At 39.7% G+C, this 25,215-nt stretch overlaps 1 protein-coding gene across 2 annotated transcripts; it reads right to left on the bottom strand.

Annotated features, from left to right (window-relative positions):
- Nucleotides 1–1,118: 1,118 nt before the first annotated feature.
- On the bottom strand, nucleotides 1,119–24,409 carry Plgrkt (plasminogen receptor with a C-terminal lysine). Of its 2 annotated transcripts, none has more exons than XM_090329076.1 (4): nucleotides 24,321–24,409; nucleotides 4,966–5,291; nucleotides 4,226–4,335; nucleotides 1,119–1,524 (listed from the first exon to the last, which is right to left on the bottom strand). In XM_090329076.1, exons 2-4 carry the CDS (start codon nucleotides 5,205–5,207, stop codon nucleotides 1,403–1,405), a joined length of 474 nt encoding a protein of 157 aa, XP_090185202.1. In that variant the 5' UTR covers nucleotides 5,208–5,291; nucleotides 24,321–24,409; the 3' UTR covers nucleotides 1,119–1,402. The 2 variants fall into 2 exon arrangements, with proteins under 2 accessions (XP_090185202.1, XP_090185203.1); XM_090329077.1 differs by having other exon boundaries at nucleotides 4,966–5,096; nucleotides 24,321–24,403.
- Nucleotides 24,410–25,215: the final 806 nt, after the last annotated feature.

Genomic DNA, 25,215 nt, shown 5'->3' on the forward strand with positions numbered 1-25,215 from the left:
AGGGCCAGAAAAAAAATATTTATTCATGTCTGGGATGGTAGAACAGAAAAAGTAGGTATTGACAAATCTCTAGAATAGCATATTTGAACATTTCTCTATTAAAATTGTTGAAATGTAAAAAAAAAGTTTCGTGAATTCCTGTTAGCTCATGTTTATTTCAGGTACATTAAATTGCCTGTAGATTATTTTTTGCAATTTGATTTCTCTCTGTCTCTGTCTCTGTCTCTGTGTCTCTCTCTGTCTCAACAGTGTTCAGAAATAAACTCAGAGCCTTACAGTTGGTAAGCGAGTATATTACCACTAAAGTATGTGCACAGCCCTATTTTTGCAATCCAAGTCTGTTTTCCTATCCTTTTCTTCTTCTTTTTTTTTTAATATTTTTATGTCAATCCTGGAGCTTGAACTCAGGGGCTAGGTGTTATCCTTGAGCTTCTTTGGCTCAAGGCTAGTACTCTACCACTTAAACCACAGCTCCACATCTGGCCTTTTTTGATAGTTAATTGAAGATAAGAGTCTTGGATTTTCCTGGAGGTCATCGATATATCCTTCAAGACTTGAGCCAGACTCTCAATAATTATAACTGTATCAGGGTCACAGGTTGATATATTACCAGCTCCTTGAAGGTAGGAACGCCATTGTATTAGCCTCAGAGCTAATACATGGGCATGAATGTATTATAGCTAGGGTTTGCATCTACAAGAATGGATAAATAGGTGCATTTTATGAGTGTGAGTTTGCCAATGAGTCCACATAAAGTCAGGCATCCTAATGACCCCTTCCTACCTCTCTTGCAATTATGATTTGAGTCCTTGTTTGAATAGTGTTGGGTTTTCTCTTCCAGAAACATTTGTTTGTCTATGAAGCATAAATGGAGACCGAGCCTTTTCAAGTCCTTTTGGAATGCAGATACTGGAGCCAAACTCTCCAGGTTCAATTCCCAGTTCTGCCTGTGTATGAACTTTGGGTGTGCCATTCAGCTTCTACCTCTGTTGCTCTGTTATATGGAGTCAGGACACAACTGACCTCTTCACAGGAAAGCCTTTGTGAGAGTCTGGATGTGATGTGGGACAGCAGTGACAGAAAATGGCAAGCAGCAGGACATTTGTAGGACAGTCTAGGAATTCCAAATGAGAAAATTTATTAATTTTACACTAAGGTCATTATTACAAAACCCACACAGATGAAACCTGAAAGGTGTTTACAATACCCTCATGAATTTTGTGTTGAAAGTTACAAAATCGAATTTGAACTGGTTCAACAAAACTCAGCTTGCATTTTAATAATTTCATATAAAATCGATCCTATCAAAATTTTGAGCACTGCAAAAAAAGAACAAAACAAATCTGTAAAAACCATGATTTGAGACATCTTGTGCTCGGTGATGCATTCTGCACACAGGGCTTCATTTGTCTATGAAGAATTTACTCTGTTCTCTTCTGGCCTTTTCAAGGCTGTCAAATGTAATCATTCCTTTGGGAAGCTGCAGCTTACTCCTTTCTGTTTCCAATATGTCTTCAGCTTCACCTTAAAGAAAATACAGATGACAAAGGCTAAGTCATTATTTGAGAAGAGTGGCTGTCATGACACTGTAGTGACAAGCTTATGTCGCCTTTTCCAAATGCCCCTTTTTCCTCAGAAGTTACATAGCCCCAAGCAGACACATCTTAATAAATTCTTCAAATGGGCCAGTGGCTCATGCCTGTAATCCTAGCTATTCAGGAGGCTGAGATCTGAGGATCACAGAGAAAACCAGCCGAGCCGGAAAGTCCATGAGGCTCTTATCTCCAATCTGTCACTGGGAAACCAGATGGGGCACTGTGTTTCAAGTGATAGACTGCTTGCCTTGAGCACAGAGAGGCACAGGGACAGTGTCCAGGCCCTGAGTTCAAGCCCTACAACTGACAACAACAACAACAAAATCTTCCTATGTGTAATCTTCTTTAGCACACTATTTACTAACTTCATTTTTTTCATAATTGTACAAATTTATGTACAAATTGGTATTTCTATATAGGTATGTTTTATATATTTATTAGAGCAGGTCACTTAGCTTATCTAGCACCTAATGCATTCATCTTTTGTTTGTTTTGGAGACAGGATCTGCTCATGGGGTCCAGAATAGCCTAGAACTTACAATTCTGCTCCAGGCTCTTAAATGCTAGTGTTAGATGGTGTACTATCATGTTTGGCTGTATTTATTCTTCAACTGTAGTTCAAACCCCACAAAACAGGCTATGGTTTTCATACTACCAGAGCCATTTAACCATCTGATTGGCTCCCAACATCTCAGAATTAGGATGATTTAAAAATCATAAATAATTAGGCAAGCCTTGATGAGCAACTAAGACTCAATTAAACAAGATTCACTTAAACAAGGTTTTATATTTTGGAGTCATTGTTACAAAAATGGAAGGGAATAGAAAAGGAGGAGGTTTGACTCAATCACCAACAGGCAAGGACTGTTTGCTGCTGGTAAGCTGCACAGACCTTCCCATGGTTTGGAGGTTGTAAAAGGACTATCTTGGGGTCAGGCTTATACGGGTCTTAACAAAGGAATACAAGAATAAAAATCAGTGTGTAATTACTTGGGGGCTAGGGATGGGTACTTGGGTTAGGTCGAGAGAGGGATGGTGTGGAATGATGGGAACTTCTGGCCAGGCTTATGATGGAATAACCTGCTTGTAGACAGGCATGTGGTCCGGTCTCTTTGTGGACATCTGGTGTCTAGATTGACCACGGGGAATGAGGCAGGAGTTAATCCTTCAGTTGGGATGACTAACAAGACAAAAATAACCTAAACTCTTCCACCGCAGGGAATTTCCCAGTTAAACAGGAAATGCATATACCACACTTGGGAACTTGAAATGTTTAGGCTGATAGATGTGTATAAAGTTACTTTGCAGATACTTAGACTTTCCTGGAACAGAACATTGCTTTCCTTTAGTAACATGGCAAGAGAGCGCTATAGAATGCAGTTGCAGTTCTTATCTTTTATTTTTGTCAGTTGTGGGGCTTGAGTATAGGGCTTGGGTCTGTTCTTCAGCTTCTTTGTACTCAAGGCTAGTGCTCTACCACTTGAGTCACAATGCCAGTTCCAGGTTTTGAGCAGTTAATTAGAGATCTGAGTCTCAGGGGGTCTTTTCTGCTCAGGCTAGTGTCATGATCCTCACATCTCAACCTCCTGAGTAGCTAGTGTTATAGGTATGAGCCACTAGTGCACAACTCTCTTATGTTTTTAAAAATGAGATGCTAAAAATTCTAGTCTCCATATAAATATGACACCTGGTTGAGCTTGAACAAATGATTTTTTTTTTTAGTCAGGGCCTGGAAACTGTTCCTGAGCTCTTTTTTTTTTTCTCAAGGCTATCACTCTACCACTTTGAGACACACTGCCATTTCCAGTTTTATTGAAGATAAGAGTCTCAGGCTGGCTTCAAACCCCAGTCCTCAGATCTTAGCCTCCTGAGCAGCTAGGATTATAGCTGGGAGCCATCTGTGGCCAGCCAAATGAGTTACATGAACCTGAAAAGTTGATGGAAACGAGATTTAACCTTAGTGCACTAGTATGTACAGCTAGCTTCTGGGTTAAAATGCATTTCATTCCTAAAATTAATTTTCTATAGCAGTATTGTGAAACTCAGGGCATGTTTTTCCATAGGAATGCTGCTATAAATTGGTTATTAGATTATTATTTTTTTTGTCAGTTTTGGGCTTGAGCTCAGAGCCTGAGCACTGTCCTTGGGCTTTCTCAAGGCTAGAGCTCTACCACTTGAGCCACAGCACCACTTCTGACTTTTTTTTATGTATGTGGTACTGAGGAATTGAACCAGGTCTTCGTGCATGCTAGGCAAGTACTCTACCAGTAGGAAAACTCCAAGCCCCAGGTCTTACATTCTTACAAAGAAAACCACTTAGCTCACTGTACAGCTGTGTATGCTACAGAACCAGCCATTTGGCTCTCTGGACGTTTTAATATACTTTCTACACAGAAAATACATTTCCATTTTTAAATGGGAATTTTTAAGAGCATACACTCCCTCTGTCTCCTTGTTCTATGAATGAAACATTCTGTTCCTTAGTCCTAATACTTGAAGAGAGCTCTGCAGCTCTTCCTTTTCTAATAAAATAATGTTTGGCTTATAGTCCAGGAAGGGACAGGGATGGTAAACAGAACTTTGGTAAAGTATCATTAACAATGAACCAGGAAATAGAAATTCTGATTTACCTTTCATTCTGTGTAGGAGGGTTCCATAGCCCAAGTCATACTGGTAGGTGAAGATAAAGCTTAATGGAACAATAGGAAGGAGAAAGGCTGGCTTTTTTCGTTTTATTGCTCTGTTTCAAAAAGAAAAAGATTGGTATTAAGGAATAAACTGTATACTCTACCTATCTATATATCTATCCATCCATTCATCTATCTATCTGAAGAAAAATCAACTGCTTTTCAGGAAGGGCATTCTCCATTTTCAATGGCACTGAATTCATTTGAGTTCTGTATGAAAATAGGATTTCTTTATCCAATACACCTAAGTGGATTCTGAGTTCTCAAAGATAGTTTTATGGGTTTGCTCATTTTTATTGGACTCAGAGGCTCAAATTCTTCATTTTTAAATGAATAACAATTAAGAACTACCAACTGGGACTGTGGAGTAAACCCATAAAGATCTCCTTTCCTGGTGTCAAGTCAATCCTCTGTCTAATTTACAAAGTAGAGAGAAAGTCAGAAGAAATCCAAGGAAGTAAAGGCAAAATTAACCATTATTATCTTGGCTTTATAGTATTTCTCCTGAGGTCTAAGCTAATAGATTACATATATAGTATACTGTATCAATAAGTATATATGTATATATCATATAATATACAAACATACGAAGATTAAAGCCCAATCTTTGCGAAGTTAATATAATTATGATAAAGACAGAAAGAAACACAGTATTTAATACAAATCTTAAAAAGTAAACATACCCAGCTGTTAAGGAGATGGTTGCAATACCAAAGAAAGTGCCAAAATATTTGAGAAATTCTCGAGACCAAGCAATCTGCATAGCCATTTGTCTTTCCCTCATCTCATTCTGCATCAGGAGCTGCCTTTCCAGCTGAGTGCAAAACAGAAGACACACTGTGGTCACAGATCTTTGGCTGTGAACATGGAGTAGGTTAACTGATTTTTTCCAGTGGATTTTCATTCTGCAGTCACTTCTTTCCATCTTTCCTTTTTCATTTTAATATTCCTGGATAAACATGTTTTCAAATAGCTGTCCACAACTGTCACTTTGTCCAGTGAAAGCTCCCTTGGAGTATATACAGAAAAGAGAGTGATAATTTGTTCCTTCTTGGTAGCACTTGGTCTGGAGATTGCATCTAAGCCTCAAAAATATGTCTAGTTTTTTTCTTCACCTGTGAGGAAAGATCTGCAGGTCTTCAAAAACAGATACCTCTTCCTGGTCTTTATTGTTAACACTTACATGGAAATTATTTTTTGTCTCCTATCTTTTTTACCTTTCATATCCATTTAACTGCAAATTGAAATTGAGTTGGAGTAGAAAAATCCATAACATACGATGATACAACGATAAAGAGATGTTTCCTGAGACCAGAGAAGGTTTTCTCTGCCACATTTTTCTTCTTGTGCCAAGTCCTTTGACTTTTGTCAGTTCCTTTTTCTATTTTAGAGAAAATGGCAGAACACTAAAAATACACAGGAGGGATGGGAATGTGGCTTGGTGGGTAGAGTGATTGCCTAGCATGCCTGAGATGTGGGTACCACAAAAACAAACAGAAGTCATTAAATAAATTATATAGAAAAGAGAAATACACAGGAAGCTAGATAGATGAAAAATCCAAGACCATTTCTTAAAGAGAGTCAGAGTCTTGTGAGAAAAAGTGTTGTTTTTCAAATCATTAGCAGAATTATAAGACAGCAGACAGAATTCATGATGAAAGGTTAATAATGTGACTCAGCTTCCCCACAACATGCTCTTTCTTCTTCTGGCAGGGACTGGGAGGGAAGAATATAAGTCCTGACATAAAGATAAGGCTCAATACCTTGGCCCCTCATGTGAGTTGAACTTTTGCGGGGGGTATAAAGAAAGCTCAAGACATGGGAAATTCCCAGGGGGAATTTAGGACTCTGCTTCTTTTCAGGAATTCTTAGGAGGCAGAAAAGCAGAGAGGACATGTAAGCATAGATTATGCCTAAGAAAAGCCACTTAAGCCTTTCTCAGCTACTAAGGAGTGTGCAGAGTGTTTAGGGCTCTCAGGTCACCAGAAGAGAAGTTCACATGAGGTAGCTAAAATGGAAAGCCAATGACACACCAGAGTTACTGAAACCCAGGGGCCAGAAAACTCCATAACAGACACTTGGCTAGCAAATAGAAACTAGTGGGTGGGGAAGGAAGTTGGATTTCAAGGGATCCTCAGAATCCAGGAAGTGTAGAAAAGTTGTGGCTAATCTCACCTGAAATACCATCAGATGGTCTCAGAGCAGCTCATGTGCCACTCACTAGGGGATCAAACAGAAACAACAGCAGAAAACCCTGTGCTGGCCAGAGATGGGCCCTTAATCAACCTGCATCACCTGCTATCACCCAGGCTCAGGCCTACTGTTGTACTTGAAATGATGCCTTAAATCAGATATCAATCCACTCATGAGAAAATAGAGAAGCCACATTTTGAGAGGTCGAATTTTGGAGTCTTTATTGGAGACCTAGTGGTCTGCAGGCGGCCAATTACAAGGACCTGCAGCCAGCAAATGCACTTAACACAGGAAACAGAACCAAGAAGGCCAGAGAGGAAAAAAAACAAAAACAAAAACACGAGCAACAAATCAGCTCCAATGGAGAGGTGAATTGGGATGCCACAGTGACCAGGAAACAGGAGAGGAACATGGAGACACGTGGCATGGTGTGATGGTGCTTGAGCTGGTGCAGGCCTATCTAGGGTCAGGTCAGGGCGCAGGGTCACAGGAAGTTCCAGACACTGGACTGACAGATTTAGTAACCTATCAGCCAAGTGCCCACCCCTGTCTCCAGGAGAGACTTCTCCCCTCACCATGAAGGCAAGATGCCAGACTCTACCACGAATCACGTGGCCAGACCAGACCACCCACTTTGCTACCTTGTTCCCAGGGACAAATGAATAGAGAAAGAGGAAGAGCAATGCCAATACAGTGGTAGATGGAATGCACCTATAAATCAATATAAGTTAAGTAAACATACTGAGATGGGCCATATGCAACTGGTTACAAATGAATAACTGAAGTATAATAGCTTCTATGGACAGCTCAAACAGTATAATTTTTTTTAGAAAGGTTAGGTCAAACAAGCCCAACAAAATCAGCACCAAGAAATGGGTATGTGCAAGAGGAGAGATGAGGCCAAGAAGAGAGAGTTGATGAATGAAATGGTAAGGGGGAGAGAATGCAGTCAAGAATTAAGAAATGTAAGGAAAGGGGTAGATGGAAGGAGTTGAGAATATTAAAGAGATGACACTGATTAAGATGCATTGTATTCATAAATTGCTTTGTTTATGGAACTCCTTTGTGCAAATATTTGCAAATAATTTTTTAAATGTAAAATAAAAAGCTCTATTACATAAACAGATAATAATAAAAGAGTTAGCTTATTGGAAAAAGTTAGCTTATTGCAAAAAAATAGTGTACATAGCAATTTAAACACATTCATAAAGCTGTTCTATTTCCTATGGTATTGTTATTCTTTAGTTTCATTGTTTAAAAAGTGTCAAGCATAGCCACGAAGTATCTAACCTCAGGAATTTGTCAATGTTTGGAGTTTACAAAAGGGCAATTATGTAAAACGCCCACAAATCATTTAATGCAATTTTCCATGAACACAGTATTAAAACAAGGGCATTTTATGGAGACACGACATTTCTACAGTAACAAGAAGGCAAATATTATCTTGTAAATTTATCTTACTACACTACATAGCAAACTTTATTTCATTTTGAATTTTAAACTCCTAGACCAGCAATTTGAAACAAGCACTTATTATACTATCTTTCTAAAAACATATTATAAATGTGTCCATGTATCATTTTGATGAAGCTATGGTACCTATTACTAACTGTAACAATTCTATAACTTGGTTAAAAGTAAAAACTATGCATTAAAAATTTTATCTTACTACAATTTTTATTTAAAGTGGAATTACTCCTCTTTCCTTTCTTTTCTTTTCTTCCTCCCCCCTTTTTTTGTCAGTCCTGGGGCTTCAAGTCAGGCCCTGAGCATGGGCTTTCTCAAGGCTAGAGCTCTACTGCTTGAGCCACAGCACCACTTTTGTCTTTTATTTTTTTTCTATGTATGTGGTACTGAGGAATCGAACCCAGATCTTCATGCATGCTAGACAAGCACTCTGCCACTAGGTCACACTCCTGACCAGAAATAGGTTATTCTTAAGGAGAGAACATAATGAGTTTATGTTTTATTTTTGTGGTTTTAGTTTCTGATAGTCTTCTAATTTATGTATGATATAATCACATGGGACACAACAATTGTGTTTTTATTTAGTTGGGCAATGCCAAAAGGTTATTCTATGTATCCTTCACCCCCCAATCAAAGATATATATATGTGTGTGAGTGTGTGTGTGTGTGTGTGTGTGTGTGTGTGTATCAGAAATGAGACTGTTTCCTATGTTTTGTTACCTTCTGAAGAAAATGCAGCATCAATGTTGTTTCAGGTAAAAACAAGACATAAACTATAAACTACCACTGCTATGAAAACAATACAGTCACAATCAAAGCTGTGACAAAAAGGTTTTACCTTAACTTGTTCAATATTTTCTTCAAATGCTCAGTGGTTTTTTTTTCAGTTTAGGAAGAATCTGGATGTAGAAATGAGTAGCAAGTTAAAGTTTTTTTAAATGTCTTTTCCTTAGTGACTTCAAAAAGTCACTAAGTATATGCAAAATTATAAGCTACTCACAAGCTTAAACATTCTGGAGCCAGCTTATTGTGTATCTTCCCTAAGGAATATAAAATAATTGTATCTATTTCTATGCCTAGATGAAACATATTATTAAAAAATAAAATTTCCAGAAACAAAAAAAGAATTTTGACTTGGCAAAAATATCTTACATTACAAGCTGTACTTTTCCCAATCAGATTAGAAGATATCAATAAATTGAGCAGATAGGGGGGCACAGGGAAAAGCAAGCTTCTTCACATTAAGTAAACTATAAAGCAGCGATCCCAGATGTATGTGTTATGTTACCATCTGAAGGTAAAGACAGTTCCAGAACTTCAGCAGAAACTAGCAGGGAAAAGCCTCATTTGGAACTCATATTTCTTAGCTTCATAGTTATTGTTCCAATGAGTTCTAACTGGGCACGGCTGGAGACAGTGCCGCAGAGACACTGGAAAACTCCCCACTGTAGCCAGTGGAACCTGCAACTGCCCTGTCACTTGCTGGAAAAAGGCTACAACAGCAGCTGAGAGCTCAGCTGTTTTTTTGTTTTTTTCACTCTTTGATTTTACTTCTGTTTTTATTAAATTTTTTCATTTCAACTTAAAATGTAGTTTATCATCTGTAAAATTAGCTCTTTGCTGTTTCTGTATTTCTGCTTCCTCTTTCTTACTTTCTAGTTCTTCTTTATCCTCCTTTTCTTTTTTCTTTTTTTCTCTTCAGTCACTGGAGCTGAGACACAACACCCACTTTCCTCTCCAAAACCCTTTTCCTCCCTTCTCCAATTGCCCTCCCCATCCACATGTTTCTCTGTCTACTGACTGAATAGCTCTCTTGCTCCTGCTGTCTTCTGCCTCTATTTCTTCACCCACAATCTTCCCAGACTCTAAAGAAGGCCTGTTCTGTCTTATGAGGATTCTGGAAAACCCCAAGTGTGGGTAAGACAAATTAAGCAACCAATTATATAAAGACAAAAACTGCCCCTCCCTTCCAATACACAGACAGATGGAGGATATGCCCTGATTAATAGTTTTCCAAAGAAGATTATCTGTCGGTGCTAGGGAGACTCTCATTCTAGGTATTGGGGTTTGAGAGAAGACTTACCTCTGAGTGGTTTGTGGAGAGGAAGCTGTCTACTGAAAGATTTGTGTGTCTCATTAGACACATGTATAAGAGTATTCAACAGAAGCAATATTTGTAATACAGGAACCATGTCATTTCCTACAATAAGTAGGATATACTCTGTAAGTGCAAGATTTAAATTAATAAGGTCAAGCCTGGGGCCGGTGGCTGTTGCGTGTGCTCTACTGGGGTTACACAGGGTAACACCATTTAGGGGTTCACCACACTCATGGACTAATGTTGTCTGGTGGTGTTAAATGGTGAAAATTGCTTTGTTCTACGGAAAAACCATGAGGGCCTGTCTGATAGTATCAGTGAGGTGCTCTCCGTAGACATAGAAAATGTCACGTGCTCTGATAAAGTGACTGTCAGGAGGACTTTCATAGTTTTTGCTGACACCATCTGAGGGACAGATCATCACGCAGAGCCTTGGACAGAAAAGATATGCTGAGCCAGGAAAGCTCTGATTGCTTAGTCTGGGACACATTTGTTACCTCTGTCTTGTGGGCAGTGGGGGTAGGGGGAAAGGGTTGAGGGGTGTCAATTTTTTGGAAGCTCTCAGATGGGGGTTGGAAGCTTCTTAGGTGAATCTCAGCAAGCCCAGGGAGAAAACAGGAAGCTGCAGGACTGGACTGACTCCTGGAAGGAAGTGATCCCAGTGCACACTGCAAAACAAACCTGGTACCCCAGGGAAAGTGGAGAAAACAGGTTCACAGCAGATCAAGCTTCCTGAATGAACTCCCTGTCAGTCCACTCTACAGCCAGAATGTAGGGGAGGAAAACTGAAGGGCCAGGTATAATAGGAAGGAGCTGAGCACAAGGGTCCCAGCTGTATAAAATATGTAGGATATAGGTGTACAGTAAAAAATACCTGGCTAGAAAGTGTTTTAGGGACCAAAATATTCCTTCAGGAAGTCAGGTGGAGTGAGAGGAAGCAATGCAGGCAGTCTGGAAGGTTCTAAAAATGATCTTCCTGTCTATGTGTGTTCCAAGCTCAAGGGATTGCTTTCCTTCAAATCCCAGCAATTATCACTTTGTTCATATTTTGTTTGTTTTTATGTAAAAAAAAAAAAGAAACAAAACAAAACCCCGCCAGGGTAGAAATGGAGACATTCTGTCCCTGGGACCCTTTCCCAAATCTGAAAGACCCCCTGAAGGGTTAAAATAGCACCCTGACATGAAGAATCAGAGCAGGCTGTGGGGCGGGGCGACCTTTCTTCCATCTCCCTCAGCATCCAAGGGCAGAAAGGAAACCCGAGCTAACCATTCCCGCTCGTCCTTTACAAACATTTATTTTCCTTGACATTGGGGTTTGTGGCTTTGAAGCCACAGAGGCCTGGATATCATTCAGCTCAGACTTATTCACGTTCCATGGTACCCTCCTTTACCTGGAAAAAGCATCCCAGAACATCTTCCTGCCAAAGCTGGAGGGAGGCAGAGAGGTAACATGCATTGGGGAATGGCGCCAATCAAAGCTAGAGCTTGTGGTGCTTTCCACACGGCATAGCAGGTTGTGACACTTGAAGCAAGGAAGAGAAGGAATTTGTAATGTCTCAAAATGCATATCTGTGGCCATATATGATGGGTCTTATCTGTGACTCCAGCACTGTCTGCAGTTTGAGGCTAGCTTAAGCTACTGGGTTTCAAAAACAAAAGAAAGGCTGGGCGCTGGTGGCTCAAACCTGTAATCCTCGCTACTCAGGAGGCTAGTCTGAGGATCATGGTTCAGAGCCAGCCAGAGTATGAAAGTACATGAGACTTTGATCTCCAATTAACCACCAGAAAGCCGGAAGTGGCGCTGAGACTCCATGTAGTAGAGTGCTAGCCTTGAACTAAAGAGCTCAGGGACAGTACCTAGGCCAAGAGTTCAAGCCCATCATCAACAAAAAGAAAAGAAAGGAGTGTGTGTGTGGGTGTGTGTGTGTGTGTGTGTGTGTGTAAATGAAAACTTTAAAGTTTTATTTACTAACCTAATTAGCATCTATCAGAAAATTGTAATCATTGGGTCATTTGTCCTTTTGCACTGTTTGGTCCTCCTTCTATCTGAAATTACAACATAGAAGAAATTCTAAGGAAAGCAAGGAAACCGCACAACCCAATCAACAACCAGACACTTTGCTGAATTAGTGTTGGCCACAAAAGACCTTTAAAAACCGGACTAGAATGGCTATGTGTTTGTGTGTGCATCAAGCATCCTTATCTAAAGTCACTGATTCGAAGGGACTCTGATGTAATATGTTTCTAATGTGTGTGAAATCAGATTACATATCTTTAAAGAAATTTGCAACTTATACCCATTGATTGTGTCTACGATGAGGTAATATGGCTTTAATTTGTGCTAACTCAGAATAAGATTGCACCCCATTAAAGAAATGAGCACTCACTCATGGCATTTGTCTGCTCAGAATGAGAAAACAGCCAGGATATCACAAAATATCATCTAGGGTTTAGGAAAGCTAAGATAAGAGAAAGGAGTCATAGACGGTCACAGCAATGTCTTCATGCTGCTTATCAGAGCATTTCTCCAGACAGTAGCGCACAATGGGGTCATATGAGAAAATACCACTAAACCAGTCTGTCACATGGGCACAAAGAGAATGCCAGAAAGCAGCAGAAAACCCATGTAGAGCCAATTCTGCTTTTACCACAGGGTCCTGTAGCCAGGAGCACTGATCTTGAGGTCTGTCCTCTAGTGTAAGCTTTTCTGGCCTTGAAGTACAAGAGTTAAGCCTGGCTTTTCACTGTGATTGAACCAAGTAACATAATATAAAGCCCCCACAGGTATTCTGGTATGTTCAGTTCTGTGTATAGCTCACCTGTCCTCACACTTTTAGACTTGCTGGAGCTGGTGGCAATTAAGAAAGAGCCTCTGCCAAGGGCTATATACAAATTCAGTAAAATACTCATCAATATCCCGAAGTCATTCTTTAATGAAAAAAAGCAATCCCAAAATTCATATGGAATAATAAAAGATCCCTTGCAGCAAAAACAATCCTTAACAGAAAGAACAACGTGGGAGGAATATCAATATCAAACTTCAGATTCTATTATAGAGCTATAGTAATCAAAACAGCTTGGTACTGTCACAAGAACAAACCTGAGGACCAATGGAATAGAACTGAAGACCCAGAAATGAATCTACAAACCAATGGCCACCTACTGTTCGATAAACGAGCCAAAAAAAAAATAGGATGGAAGAAAGATAGTCTTTTCAACAAATGGTGCTGGCAGAATTGGTTAAACATCTGTGAAAACTAAAGTTGGATTCTTATATTTCACCCTGCATTAGAATTAATTCTAAGACCTTGAGGTAAAAACAGGTACCCAGAAAACTTTACAGGAAGGAATAAGAGATGCACTAGGGCTCCTTGGCACAGGTCAAAACTTTCTTAGTAAAGGCCCAGAAACATAATAAGTTAAAGAATGTCTGGACAAATAGGACTGTATTGAACTGCAGAGCTTCTGTATAGCAAAGGAAATAGCTAGAAAGTTAAATAGAAAGTGCACAGAGTGGGAGAAGATCTTCATTAGCCATACAATAGACAAGGGACTCATATCTAAAATATACCTATATCTCAAAAAATTGAATGTCTCAAAAACAAATCCTCAAAGAAATAATCATCCCATTGAAAGGTGGCCTAAAGACTTAAAGAGAGAATTCTCAGAAGAGGAAATAAGAATGGCCTATAAACACATAAGGAAATGCTCGACATCTCTGGCCATACAAGAAAAACAACTTTGAGATTCCACCTCACTCCAGATAGAATGGCCACCATCAAGAAATCTAATAACAGATGCTGGCTGGGATGTGGCCAGGAGGATCACTACTACACTGTTGGTGGAAGTGTAAACTAACTCAACCAATCTGGAAAGCAGTATGGCGATATCTCAAAAGACTAAACATAGAGCTCCCCTATGATCAAGCAATCCCACTCCTGGGTATTTACCCAAATGTCCATAAACAAGGACATACTAAAGCTACTAGCACAAGCATATTCATTGCAACTTTGTTCATCATAGCAGCTAAGGTATGGAACCAACCCAGATGCCCCTTAGTAGATGAGCGGATCAAGAAGATGTGGTATATATACACAATGGAATTCTATGCTGTCATCAGAAAGAATGACATCACCCCCCCTCCACTTTGTAAGAAAATGGAAAGGCCTGGAAAAAAATCATCATATTAAAATGAAGTACGGGCCGGGAGGTTGGCCTAGTGGTAGAGTGCTTGCCTAGCATGCATGAAGACCTGGGTTCGATTCCTCATACATAGCAAAAAGCTGGAAGTGGTGCTGAGGCTCAAGTGGTAGAGTGCTAGTCTTGAGAAAGTCCAAGGACAGTGTTCTAGCCCTGAGCCCAAGCCCAGGACTGGCAAAAAAAAATAAAAATAAAAAAAATAAAATGAAGTAAGCCAGATCCAAAGAAACACAGGCTCCATGGTTTCCCTCATTTGTAATAATTAGTATAGTCTAGGATTATCCTAGAAGATCACAATAGCTCAAAAGCTGTGTACATATGGCCAGAAGTGAAATGAACTCCAGGATATGGAAATAAAAGATGTATCTTTGTGATTGTTATTTATGTATCATGTGAAGTTTTTCCTTTTCTCTTTTTCTCATGTTGTTATCTCTTTATCTCATGTTGTTACTGTATCTGACTTTGGTACCTGGTATATTGTATATACATTTATTTACTTATTTGAAATAAGAAAGGGAAGGGGGAAAAACCAAGATTATTGGGAGGGGGTGGGGGAAGGGAAAGTGGGAGAAAAACATGGGACAGGGTATCAATGTTCAACAAGTAATGTACCCACTACCTGACGAATGTACCTGTAACCCCTCTATACATTATCCAGACAATAAAATACAGTTTAAAAACGAAAGAAAGAAAGAAAGAAGGAAAGAAAGAAAGAAAATAAAGAGCTTCCCAGGCAATCTGAATGCACAATCCTCTCCTTGGTGCTCCTCTGATGGGGTGAAGGTGCTTCTCTGAGGCTGAGCTTGGTACTCCTGCAGAGCTGACAATTGTACCGAGTTCTCTACCTTGGACATATGCGAGGTGGCAAAACCTCACACTGGGAGATTAATGTTTAATCAAACCAAGCCTTATGCACTTTAAACATACATGAAAAATTGGTTTTATTTTCTGTGTCTGCTTTTTTCCCATTTAAGTTTTTGATTACATCTCTATATAGTATCTCTATATCTCTCTATAGTATTCTCTCTATACACATGTATCTATCTATAGATCATACACACATATACTCTGTGTGTGTGTGTGTGTGTGTGTGTAATCTGGACATTTTAGAAAAATTAAGTAATACTTAACAAGTTGTAATAGATGCTATTATTAAAGATACTATTACAATTCCAACTTGTTGTGTAGGGTTAACACATTCACAGAAGTGAGTTGCCATTGGTCAGGAGTCCCAGGAGACTGTGTTTCTCATTTCTACCTCTTACCCTAAAATTCCTCTACATGCTTCCTATTCTCCATATCTTTGCTGTAGGCTTGTAACAAGATTATTCATGAAGCTAAAACCTTCCGTTTAACTCACCTCCTCATATTATTTATTACCTCTGTTTTTGTGTTCTTTTTGTAAATTAATAGTTGAAGGAGAAAGAGACAAGTATTCCATTCCTATGGTCAGATACCCTGTATTAAATCTTGGCCCCACTACAGACAGCTATCTGACCTTAGGCAAGCTTCAGTTAATGACCTCGTCTATGGAATGAGAATAGTAATGGCAGCTCCTTACTGAATTTTCATGAAGTGAAATAAGAAAGTACACACAAAACCATCAGAACAGTGACTGACATTTAACAGTCAGAAAAACTGTTAGTATTATTGATAATGCCCCTTTGTTAAGATAATTTCTGGGTGATTTGGAGCATGGGAAGGGTTCACTGAGCAAGTTTTCTTTTCTCCTTCAGTTGGCAGACTAGGTATGGACAGGATCATTTTTATTTTCTCTTACCATCAACATAAAAATAAGAAGTAGCAAGCTAAGGGCTGACTGCTCATGCCTATAATCCTAGCTACTCAGGCACCTGAAATCTGGAGGATTATGATCCCAAGACAGCCCAGGCAAAATTGTCTATGTGAATCCATTGCCAATTAACCAGCAAAATGCCAGCCTGGAGGTGTGCCTGAAGAAGCAGATACAAGTCATGAATGAAGAAATTTGAGTCCTGAGTAGAAGCTCAGGAACCAGCACATTCTCCTCTCTCTGTCTCTCTGTGTGTGTGTGTCTCTCTCCTTTCATCTCCCGCCCCCCCAGCTCTCCACAGTTAGAAGGTAGCTGGCTTGGACAATGAACATCTCATAATAATGAAATAAATTATACGTGATTTTATGTTTTTATGAATCCTGCTTGTTTTTAGTATACGTTCTATGAAACATGGCTCTAAATAATGTCCTGGGAATTAAATTATATATCTTAAAATCTCAATAAGGTAAGTGTATCTTATTGAGTAATTCTAAGATTACTTTTGTATTATGATACCTCTGTGTGTGTGTGTGTGTGTGTGTGTGTGTGTGTGTGTGCGCACATGTGCGAGTACACGCACATGCATTGTGCAGCTTCTGGGCCTGGGTGCTGTCCCTGAACTCTTCATCTCAAGGCTAGCCGCCTACCACTTCGAGCCACAGTGCCACTTCCTGTTTCCTGGTGGTTAATTGGAGATAAGAGTACTTTTGTGCTTTGGCTGGCTTTAGACCATGATCCTCAGATTCTGAGTAGCTAAGATTACGGGCGTGAACCACTGGTATCTAATTCTATTATGATACTTTGTAAAGCAGTGTTTTTTTTTTAATACAATTTAATCAAGTCTTTCAACAGTGATCTGGCCTTTTCACTTAGCAACAGCCAATAAATACTTTCTCAAAGGAAATTGTAGAGCATTATCCTTACTTTATATAATATATATATAAAGTCCTGTGGTAGGACTTTTTTTTATTACTGTAACAATATATCTGAAGAGAATGCAAATATTTTCTTTAAAATTTACTCCAGAATTCAAAACTGGAAAGAAGCTGGGCACGGTGACTCACGCTTGTAATCCTAGCTACTCAGGAGGCTGAGACCTGAGGATCAAGGTTCAAAGCCAGCCCAGGCACTGAAGACTTGAGGCTATCTCCAATTAACTTCTATAAAATGGGAAGTGGGGCTTGGCTCAAGGGTAGGGTGGTAGCCTTGAGCTGAAGAGCTCAGGGACAGCACACAGGCCGAGTTCAAGCCCCATGACCCACAAACAACAACTACAACAACAAAAACCCCAAAACAACAACAACAAAAACCCAACATAACAAAACTGGAAAGAAATGTTTCTAGATTAGCTAAAAAATCAGTACAAGTAATTTGGATAGCAGGAATGTGAACTGAGAAACGGTGCCAAAGTAGAGAGAGAGAAATGGAAAATGGAAGCTAGCTGAGGAGAAGCGACTTACATTTGGGAATGGTGTGTGGATGAAGATGACAGACTGAGAATCCACACAGACTGTGCTGGAATCATGACTCCATGATTTATCACAACCTAACCTGAAGCAGGTGATTAAAACCCTATATCATATGGGAATGATAACAAACATGGCCCCTAAGGGTTACATGGGAATCAATATATGGTAATCAATGTACATAGAATCTTTAGGGCAGTGTTGGGCATATAAGGGTCCCCGGTCACTATAACAATCACTATATATACAAAACACATATATCTGGGTATCTATATGCAAGAATTAAGTTAGACCCTTACCTCATCCTCTACATAAAAGGTCACTCAAAAGCATCAGTGACTGAAATGCACATATTAAAACATTAAAATCCTTAGAAGAAAATACAGTATTCCTGATTTGTAATTTCATTGTCATCTGACATCAGATGCTCAGTGAAAGAAAAATAAATTGGACTTCATAAAACTTAAAAATACGTGTCCATCAAGAGACACTGTTAAAAGCAAAGATCATCCACAGAGTGAGAGCGTAGACTTAAAAGTTTTTATATCTGATAAGGATCTAGTAGTCATCATTTGGGTTAAAAAAAACAAAACAAAACCCAAAACAAAATGCTTTTACAACTCAACAATGAAAAGTGAAACAACCAACTTAAAAATGGCCAAAGAGAAGATCAGATATTTCGCCAAAGAAGAAATATAAATGGCCGACAAACCCATGGAACACATGCGTTCTTAGTCACTATGGAAATTCTAAACCTAATGAGATGCCATTTTAGATTTCATAGGTGATGTGAAGCAAGGGGGTGAGAAGAGTAAAAGGAAGTGGGAGAGAGAAAAGGAGAAGAGAGAGGGGGAGGGAGGGAGAGAAAGAAGAAAAGTACTGTGGAGACACCATAACTTGTAATAGTTTTTACATGGGCACATTGGGAAACAACATAGTTATCTTCAGCCAGTGCATCACGCAAATTTCCAGAGAATTCTGCAGTGTCATTTTTAAGTATGATCCAAAAGCCACTGAAACCAAGGTTTCAAAGGAAAACTTGTATAAAAATGTTCATGGCAGCCTGTTATTTTTTCCAACAGATCAACAGTAGAAACAGCCTCATAGATGAGTGAAAAGACAAAATATATTCATACAACAGAATGCTGTTTAATCTTAGCTCAAGATGGAAGTCATGACACTGATGAACCTTGGAAAATGAAGGAAGCTAAGCAAAAAAAAAAAAAAAAGAGGATGGATTGTGTGATGTCTTTTATATAACATGTCCACAGAGACAAATCTGTAGAAAGAGAACATGGATTCGTTGTTGTCACAGGTGGGGTCAGGGAAGGGAGGAATTTAGAATGACCCTTTGAGAGTGATGTGAATGTTACAGATTTAAAAGCACAATGTCAATGGCCTCCAGTGGCTTACATATGTAATCCTAGCTACTTCCAAGGCTGAAATCTGAGAATCATGGTCTTGAACAGTCTGTGAGAACTCTTATCTCCGATTAACTACTAAAAAGCCAGAAGTGGAGCTGTGGCCCAAGTGGTAGAGTGCCAGCCTTGAGTGAACAAGGTAAGGGACAGCATTCAGACCCTGAGTTCAAGTCCTAGTTCTAGCACAAAAAAATGAATGATTAAATAAATAAACAAAGCATATATTAGAACTGTAGCAAATGCCACAGAACTGGATACATTAGAATAGTGAATCTTATAGGATGGATACCCCCCTTCCCCACACACAACAGAAAACACTTAAGTCTCAGAAGAATGATTTAAGAGCCAGGGACACAGTGTCCCCAGGCAGAGGGAATGGGGGTTGGGCAAGGGCAGAAATGAGTTCCAGAAGAGTAAGTGGAAGACAGAGGGTAGAGAGAGCTGGACCCTGCTAACTCCTCCCTTTCTGTAGCCCTATTGCCTAAGCAAACTGCTGATCACTCTGCCCCCTCATACTGGTCACATTTGCTAGTGAAATCTCCACACCCTGTAGGCCCTTAGCTAACTTCCACCTGATATCTCAGCTCTTTGCCTACAGAAAAAAAAAAAAGAAAAGAAAAAGATCAGGCTGCTTCCCATACTCCCTTTCCTTTCCTTTCCCACCTCCTCCTCCATTTCCTGGTCACCTCCAGCCTCTCCACAAAGCACACCCTGTGCTCTTTCGAGTTCTTCAGAACCCTGACCCCCTTCTCAAAGTTCAAATGTGGCCACAGCTGCCACATAAGGAAAGGAAAGACAGATGGGATGATAGAAAAAGACAGACACTGCAAATTATGTGGGGGTTAAGCAACTGTAATACGTTCTTTCTCATCACCATTATTTGTGGTTTGAATTTGCATGTAATTTTTTTTTAAAAAAGTACCTATGGAACACACAGTATATTTCCTGTGGCAAAACCCCCTCTTGTCGTGTCACTCCTCCACACATCACCCTTGAATGGCTTCTCACATGACTCAGGATCCATGGCCAAGGGGTTAGGATAGGCCCAAAGCCTGGTGCCTCTCGGACCTTGTCTCCACCATCTCTCTCACCCTCCCAGAGCTCTTGGCCATGGAAAACTTTTAGAAAAATCACCATTTTTTGAAACAATAGAGCCAGGTACTGGTGGCTCACAGCCTGCAATCCGGAGGCTAAGATCTGAAGAGCATGGTTTGAAGCCAGCCAGAGCAGGAAAGTCCATGAGACTTTTGCTTCCAATTAACCAATCAAAGACTGGAAGTGGAGCTATGGCTCAAGTGATAGAGTGGCAACTTTGAGTGACAAGGTAAAGGACAGTGCTCAGGCACTGAGTTCAAGTCCCAGTACTGGCAGAAGAGGAAGGGAAAGAGGAGGAGGAAGGGGAGGAGGAGGAGAAGAGATGAGGAGGAGGAGGGGGAAGAGAGAGAGGAGGAGGTGGTGTAAGAGGAGGAAGAAGAGGAGGAGGAGGAGGAGGAGGAGACAAGAAGAAATAATAGGTCAGTCTCTGCTGTCTTATGCCTGTAATCCTAGCTCAAGAGGCTGAGATCTGAGGATCATAGTTTGAGTCACTAAACCTTAACTCATTACCCAATTCGTCTTTAACTTGATCATACTGCTATGCTTCCATAATGTGAGACTATAGCTATTCTTTCTCTCTTGTTTTACAAGCCCAGGTTTCATTCTATTCTCTAACATCAAAATGTATTTGCAAGGTGACATAAAAACTTAGCTCATGTGTTCCACCTAGTGGCGCGTTAAGAAACTACTTTTTTTTTTTTTTTTGCCAGTCCTGGGCTTGAGGTCAGGGCCTGAGCAATGTCCTTGGACTTTCTCAAGGCTAGAGCTCTACCACTTGAGCCTCAGCACCACTTCCGGCTTTTTTCTATGTATGTGGTACCAAGAAATCGAACCCGGGTCTTCGTGCATGCTAGGCAAGCACTTTAACCATTAGGCCAAACTCCTGGCCCAAGAAACTACTCTTTTACAGGCATGGCAGTTTACTGAGTGTAGCTTGTCAGTCAGCTTTGGGAAAGGAAAGGCTATTTGGAATTAAAAGATTTCTGATGATTTCAAAGAACATGCACTCTCTTCATATTTTTAGTGGTAGGAAGATTTGAAATCAGGGCCTCAGTGTGTGTTTACTTGTGAGGCACCCTACACCTTAAACCATATTCCCAACTTTTTTTTTTTTTGCTTTTATTTTTTATGAAAGAAAGTCTCTTTTCTTGCCTGCAGCATGATCTTCCTATTTAGAATTCCTGCATAAATGGGATGACAAGCATGTGTGACTGCACCAGTATTTGACTGGCCGAGCTAGGATTAAAATATACTGTCCAAGTGGTGTTTTGGTTATGTCACCTTTTCTGGGGCAGGAGAAAGAAGGCTGTTAGTATAAGTGTGTCAAGTCATACATGCCAGCCAGCAGGAAGTCATGTGAGTTGCCACTTAGTCAAGGGATCCTTAAAGGTGAGATATATAGTAGCAACAATTGTAAATGATATAAACTATACATAAACTATAACAATTATAAAACTAAATTTGAATTCTATTAGCAATTGATTTGCTAATAGAAAAACACTCAAAATTGAAAATAGACACAAAAAAGCATCAATGTTTGTGAAGTAATGCACCTTCTATCTGGTGACTATAATGTAACCCTTCTATTAATTACAATAAAATATATGAAAATAGAAAAAAAAGAAAATAGACACAAAGTCTTGCTTACTGAGTTAGAACTCTCTGTGCTTGTTTAGGGAAGAAACTTGGGCATCTGAGGGAACTCGAGGAAGTACACAACCGTTTTGGAAGGTATTTCTTGCCACTTTTTTTATTTATTTTGGTTGTGGGGCTTGAACTCAGAGCCTGGGAGCTGTTTCTGAGCCACTATGTGGCTCAAGGTTAGCACTCTACCATTTCTGGTTTGAGTTGTTAATTGGAGATAAGGATCTCACAGGGACTTTTCTGTCTGGGCAGGTTTTGAACCATGATCCTCAGATCTCAGCCTCCTGAGTAGCTAGGATTAAAGGCGTGAGCCACCAGCACCCAGCTGCATTTGATTTTTAAACACTATTAATAAATGAAAATGGATGTTTTTGTGATTGCTGAAATACACTGGAAGATGTATAGAGATTTGTAACTATATAGAGCCCCTGTTTCCAGCACAGTGATGTTACGGAATAAGGAGTTTAGTAAGAGTCCAAGCTTGCCAAATTCCTGCTTTATAAATTTTAATTAGTTTCCTTATAACCTCTTCAACTATATATCTAAATGTTCATTCCTTCCTTTTAGATATTCCCTCTTCTACTTTCATAATTAAAAAAAAAATAAAATCTAAATTCCATATATAAAAGAACACAAGAGGGCAGGAGTTTGGGCAAGTGATAAGAGTGCTTGCCTCGCATACGTGAAGACCTGGGTTTGATTCTCCTTACCACATACATAGAAAAAACTGGAAGTGGTGCTATGGCTCAAGTGGTAGCACTTTAGCCTTGAGAAAGCCCAAGGACAGTGCTCAGGCCCTGAGTTCAAGCCCTCGGACTGGCAAACAAACAAACAAACAAACAACAACAAAATACATGGGGTGAATGTCTTCTTAAAGTTGTCTTATTTGGTGAACATGATGATTTCACATTTATTTTTCTGTAGAAGAGAACCTAGGCTGATTCTATGCCTTGGCTATTATGAGTAGTGCTATAATAAACATGGATGTGCAGGCATTTCTATTCTATTCTGCCTTTGATTCCTTTAGGCACATATGCAGCACTGTTATCATTGAATATGATAGTTCTATTCTTAGTTTTTTCAAGAATCCCTACCTGGCTTTGAGAGTGGCTGTGCTAATATTCATTGGAATATAAAACAAAGAAAATGTTGTGCTTCCTTTCTCCCTCACACTTGTCTTCCCCCCACCCATGCTTAAATGACAGACCAGAAATGTTTCAATTTCCTAATACTTGTTTTTGCAAAAATACCTGTTCATTGTTCAATGGGGTCTTATCATGGTGTCTCACACATGTAGATACTGTGCTTTAGCCAGATTGTTCACATGTACACAGACACGGGTGTGCACACACCCACGTGTATATGCTGTGTACACACACATGCATGTGTGTCTGCATGTATATGTACACACAGGCATATGTATATGTGTGTGTGCTTGTATATATGTAGATGTGGTTATACACGTGTGCATGTATAGCACAGGTACATGTATGTTGTGTGTGCCTGTGTGTGTGCTATATCCTCCACACGAGAGAGGCATTTTCCTAAAGACTGGAAACATCATTCTATATAATATGCATCATCTTTGCTCAAGGACTTGAGTCCTTGTTTGTGACCAGCTGTACACCAGGATTAGAACCAAGTACAATGAGCCACAGAAACGTAGTGACCTTGGTTTGAAATCTTAGGCAAATGATTTAGGGCAAACTTGAGACATTTAGCTTTGATTGGCAACATTTGTAAATACTTTGTGACAACTTGCATTTGACAGTTCAACAATCTAATATGTTCTGATATTTGCTAAAGTTGTAGGATCCATTGTCAAGATTTTTTTTTTAGTTTGTATTAGTTTCCTGTTGCTGCTATAACAAGTTATCAAGAACTAAAGGATTTAAACGAATACAAATGTGCTATCTTACAGGCCTGTTGTTAGAAATCCAAAATGGGCTGGCAGGGCTCCTCTCCTTCTGATGGCTATAGAACTAACCTGTTTTCTGTCTTTTCAGTCTTCTAGAAGCTGCAGGCAATCCTTAGCTTGTCGCCCTGATTCCATGTACAGAGCCAGTGGTCTGTCTTCAAGTTCTCTCTCTCTCTCTCTCTCTCTCTCTCTCTCTCTCTCTCTCTCTCTCTCTCTCTCTCTCTCTCTCTCTCTCTCTCTCTCTCTCTCTCTCTCTGTCTCTCTCTCTCTCTCTCTCTCTGTCTCTCTCTCTGTCTCTCTTATCTCTCTCCTTCTCTCTCTCTCTCTCATTTGTCTTTCTTGTATCTCTCCATTTCTCTCTGACTTCTCTTTATAAATATGCTTACAATTACAATGGAGTTATTACAATGGATAATACAAAACGATTTCTGCATCTGAAACTCTTGAGCAATCACGTTGTGAAAGCCCTTTTGCCATTCTTAACGTTACATATCCTGGAAATTAGGATGGGGACATCTCGGAGAGAGAGTATCATTCTTTCTATGATAATATGAGCTATTGTCTCTTCCTGCAGTATGGAAATTTTCCATGAGTATCTAGACTAAAGACTTAAACAAGGCCATTCATCAGATAAATAGAACTTAATGTCATCTTGTCTTTGAGAGTGGCGTATTTTAAGGAACCACATGAGTTAGAACTTTGACTCCTGTGCCAACACAACAGCTTAATTATTGTAACACATACCTGAAGCTGTGCATTCATAAGCATGAACTCTTGCTGATTTTTCAGGTTTTCATTCATAGATTTTGAAAATATAAACCCCATCTTGACCTAAAGTGTAAAAATGCAAAGAAACTAAATAAATACACAGTGTGTAGACTGATACTCTTTTCTGTGGGCTCCCATGAGCTACAGAAAAGTAAAAGAGAGACAGGGGACAGTGTGAGAGAGAAGGGGAGAGAAAGAGAAAGGAAGGAAGGAAGGAAGGAAGGAAGGAAGGAAGGAAGGAAGGAAGGAAGGAAGGATGGATTTCTGACCTAGGAATGCAGTATGAATTCTAAATACCTTTCTAACCTCAGGCACATTGAACTAGTGTGGTCATCATTTACTGGGCTAAAACCCACAAAGGCAGCTACATGATTTCCAAAAATCTCTCACTGCTTTGTCAGCACATGGTACCATGTTTTCTGACTCTGCCCCCCCCCACTATAAATCTTGAAACCAAGGATAATATTATTATATCATCAGTGGAGATGACCAATAAAATCTTGCATTTGGGTACTGGTTCAGAAGAAAATACATTTCTTTGCACACTTCGCATTGGCTTTAAAAAAACATTTCAGCATCTCTAGGTGAGTGCATCAGTATTCTTGCACTGTCCCTCCTCCTCCTCCCCCTCTTCTTCCTCCTCCCCCTCCTCCTCCTCCTCCCCCTCCTCCTCCTCCTCTTTCTTCCATCCACCCACTCACGGGATAGCACTACTGTTTGTGAGTGGCTGGGATTTTCCCTGACGTGGAGGGACCGTTCTCATCCATGTTCATTAACAAATAAAGAAACACTCTGCAAAGTTAGAATTGAGACTCACCTCTTTCTGGTCCTGGCTCTCCTGATTTGGACTTGTGGTGTGGATGTGCAAGCA

The sequence above is a fragment of the Megascapheus bottae genome, chromosome 3 (genome assembly GCF_031878675.1).
Source record: "Megascapheus bottae isolate mThoBot1 chromosome 3, mThoBot2.hap1, whole genome shotgun sequence".
NCBI lineage: Eukaryota > Metazoa > Chordata > Mammalia > Rodentia > Geomyidae > Megascapheus > Megascapheus bottae.